The sequence below is a fragment of the Mesitornis unicolor genome, unplaced genomic scaffold (genome assembly GCF_000695765.1).
Source record: "Mesitornis unicolor isolate BGI_N332 unplaced genomic scaffold, ASM69576v1 scaffold24138, whole genome shotgun sequence".
Lineage (NCBI taxonomy): Eukaryota > Metazoa > Chordata > Aves > Mesitornithiformes > Mesitornithidae > Mesitornis > Mesitornis unicolor.
In genome coordinates this window covers 7265-10641 of record NW_010204178.1, presented here as the reverse complement: position 1 = coordinate 10641, position 3377 = coordinate 7265, and the positions used below count along the sequence as shown (strand labels likewise).

The 3377-nt window shown below is 49.3% G+C and overlaps 1 protein-coding gene across 1 annotated transcript; it reads left to right on the top strand.

Annotated features, from left to right (window-relative positions):
- The first annotated feature begins 384 nt into the window (after positions 1-384).
- On the top strand, positions 385-2284 carry ADORA3 (adenosine A3 receptor). The gene is made up of 2 exons (XM_010190978.1): positions 385-728; positions 1654-2284. The coding sequence occupies exons 1-2, from the start codon at positions 385-387 to the stop codon at positions 2282-2284; spliced, it is 975 nt and encodes a 324-aa protein (XP_010189280.1).
- Positions 2285-3377: the final 1093 nt, after the last annotated feature.

Sequence of the window (3377 nt, the reverse complement as noted above, 5' to 3'; positions counted from 1 at the left end):
CTGGTTACAGTTCTCCCACTTCTGAAACCGTGGCTTGGAAGAGGAAGCAGTTCAAGCATTTGTTTATACGTTGCTGGTAAGCAAGCTTGGGGAAGCTTTTCCAAAGTATTTCACTGACACCAGGCTGCCACAGAGATGCTGAGAGTTCAGGAGATGTGTCCAGAGTGGGGAACTGAGTGCTGAGGCAACTGCGGCTCTGTGAGGAGACAACAGTTGATTTGCTGCTGATCACTGAGGACGTGAAATACCAGAGGTGATTTGTGCCCTGGGAGTCACTGGAACGGCCGAGCACCGGGGACCGAGGACGAATCCAGACGAGGTCATTGATGCCCACGCTCCCTTCTGCAGCTCGAGCCTGGGTGGGAGCATCTCCAGCCGCTCACCATGCCCAACAACAGCCTGAGCAGCCTGGATGGGATCTACATAGGGACCGAGTGCTTGGTGGCTCTGTTTGCCACCGTGGGTAACATCCTGGTCATCTGGGTGGTGAAGCTGAACTCGGCGTTTCAGAACATGACGCTGTACTTCATCGTCTCGCTGGCGCTGGCCGATATCGCAGTGGGGGTCCTCGTCATGCCCCTGGCCATCGTGGTGAGCCTGGGAGTCCGCGTCCACTTCTACGCCTGCCTCTTCATGTGCTGCCTGATGGTGGTGTTCACCAACGCCTCCATCCTCTCCCTCCTGGCCATCGCCATCGACCGCTACCTGCGAGTGAAGCTGCCAACCAGGTGAGCGCTGCACCGCGCCGGGCCCCTCCGCTGCTGCCGGTTCCCTCTGCCCCACGAGAGCCGCCTCCTCTCTCCTCCTTCACCTGGCCCCCTTCTAACCAATATCACCCTAAACGCCTGCTTGTGCATGGAGACAGCACCCACCTGAGAGGAGCCATCCAGAGCCAGAACTCCCATCTGTGGTTGATAAGGTGGTGTGGGCAGACCCTGGGGGGTTTTGTGCAGCACCGACAGCTCCGTGTTGCTGTTGAGCAGAATTTGGCCACAGGATGGGTCTGTGGTCAAACAGTTGAACTTCAGCTGCTCTGTTAATGGTGCAGGATGCAGAGCACTATAGGTTGCTTTGGGGTTTTGAGGCTGATCTATTGAATAAAAGTCCTTCTAGTGTTTGCTGAAAATACAAAAAGAAATATCAGACTTATATTTGAATCGAAAAGTACGTAAGGTAGAAATGGAAAACATAACCTCAAGCATAAGCAATTTTTTTAATGGGGAAAGGACCTATAACAGTGGAAAGTGAGAGAACAGTTTGGTCCTGTAAATGACATAAACCAACTGCAAAGAATAAGGTACAGCCAAGGAAGCTGAGAGATAAGATACGGCTGCTAACAGTAGAAAAGCAGAATCTAGGCAAGAGGAGCACTAGGATCATAATGAAACAAGAAACAAAATAGTTGGAAACATCCAATTATAAAGAGGGGAAGTTAAGCAGAGTTCATCTTATGACCGCTACGAAGAAATGGTCACAAATGAAGCATTAGGGCTTGTCTCGAAATAAGACTTAGGGTCTGTCCCCGCCAAGAGCAGCTAACGCTCCGTTTTGTTACAGTGAACCTGTACCTTTTGAATATGTGAATTCTCGAAGCCACCCATAAGGGTTTGAATCACTGCTGTTTCACACAGCCTGGGTTTTCTTCCCCCACAGATACAAAGTAATCACTACAGAGAGGAGAGTCTGGTGGGCGCTGGGGCTGTGCTGGACCGTGTCCCTGCTGGCAGGGTTAGTGCCCATGTTCGGGTGGAACAAGACACAGCCAGGAAACGCCGACTTCCTCAGCTGCCAGTTCACCACAGTGATGAGGATGGATTACATGGTGTATTTCGGCTTCTTCACGTGGACCCTCGTCCCTCTGCTCGTCATGTGTGTGCTGTATGTTGAAATCTTCTACATCATCCGGACAAAGCTGAGCCAAGGCACAACCAGCGTGAGAGGGACAGGAGGTTTTTATGGACAGGAGTTCAGGACAGCCAAATCTCTGGCACTTGTTCTCTTCCTGTTTGCCATATCCTGGCTGCCTCTCTGCATTATAAACTGCATTTCCTATTTTTACCCTGACTGTGAGATCCCCGAGTATTTGATGTACTTGGGAATCGTGTTATCCCATGCCAATTCTGCCATGAACCCCATTGTCTATGCCTGCAAGATAAAGAAGTTCAAAAACACCTACCTTTTAATTTTGAGGGCCTACATCCTCTGCAAAAAACAAGACCCAGTTCTTACAGAGCAAACGACAGATGTAAATAAAGACCTGATCATTGACAAACCACTTTGCTAAGAAACTCACAGGAAAGTGTGTTTTGTTTCATCTCCTCCCACTCTTGCAAAAACTTCATGATAAGAACGAGCTCCTCTTACTCAATCTGCCACACATTTGACATTAAGCTCCAAAGGACCATCTATGAACATCTGCATTACCGTGCCCTGGAGAATTCTGCTTAGTGCTTGCTGAACCCAGTCCAGATCTTCAGGCAAGCATCTCCATTTAACAGGACCCTCCAGTTCTTATGTATTTCTTGAGCATCACTGGTAGACCAGCGACCCAAAGCACTGGTAACAAGGCAGAATTTGCTCCCAGTTCCCCACCTCAGATCTGTGGACAGCTGATAAAAAGTGCTTGTTCATCTCTAGTTTTAACTCAAGACTGAGAGCTCTTCTCGTTATGAATTTGATTTCTTTTTTTTGCCCAGTTATAGGCCCTTTGCTCATGCACAGCCGGACTTGCCCCGACTTTTTCTGTCCAGACACTCCTGTCCGATACAACCACAGCATTTCCTGTGACACCTCCAGCTGCGCCGTCAAACTGCCCTCGCCTGCCGCTGGACATCTCTGAGAGGTCAGCAGCTGCCCTGGCCTTGGTAACCCTCCTCTGCCTGGGGCAGATGCTGCCAGGGGGAGACCTGCATTGCTTTCAAACCAAGACACGCTCACCCCGACGCCTGAAAGTTGACTTCAGACACAGAGCACCAGGCCAGAGCCCAACACACTGCAGCCATTCACTGTTGAGAGATGCTGGGGATGGGAGTGTGCCGGGAAAAGGTGATGGGTACAGCAAAAACCAGACATCTATTGCAGCCCTTTCCTCCTGTTGTGGTTTAGGGCTGGGCTGGCCACTAAATCCAGGACAGACACTCTCTGTTAACCCCTCTCCCCTCCCCAAAAGGGAAAAGAAAATAAGGGAGAGAGACTTTATGGGTTGGAAAATAAAACTAACAGGTTTAATAAAACAATAATACTGATACTACAGGATCATAATGTAAATAGGAAAATAATGAAATACATACAAAAATGTACAAATATATATACAAAACCAATATAAAATCCTCCCCCAATGACAATGACGTCCCCAGAGGCTCTGGGAGCACTGGAAA

Excerpts from the sequence above, each read along its gene's own strand:
- ADORA3 (XM_010190978.1), top strand. The coding sequence starts at position 385 with ATGCCCAACAACAGCCTGAGCAGCCTGGATGGGATCTACATAGGGACC. Across the intron at positions 729-1,653 it reads CGAGTGAAGCTGCCAACCAG|ATACAAAGTAATCACTACAG; the intron begins GTGAGCGCTGCA and ends CTTCCCCCACAG.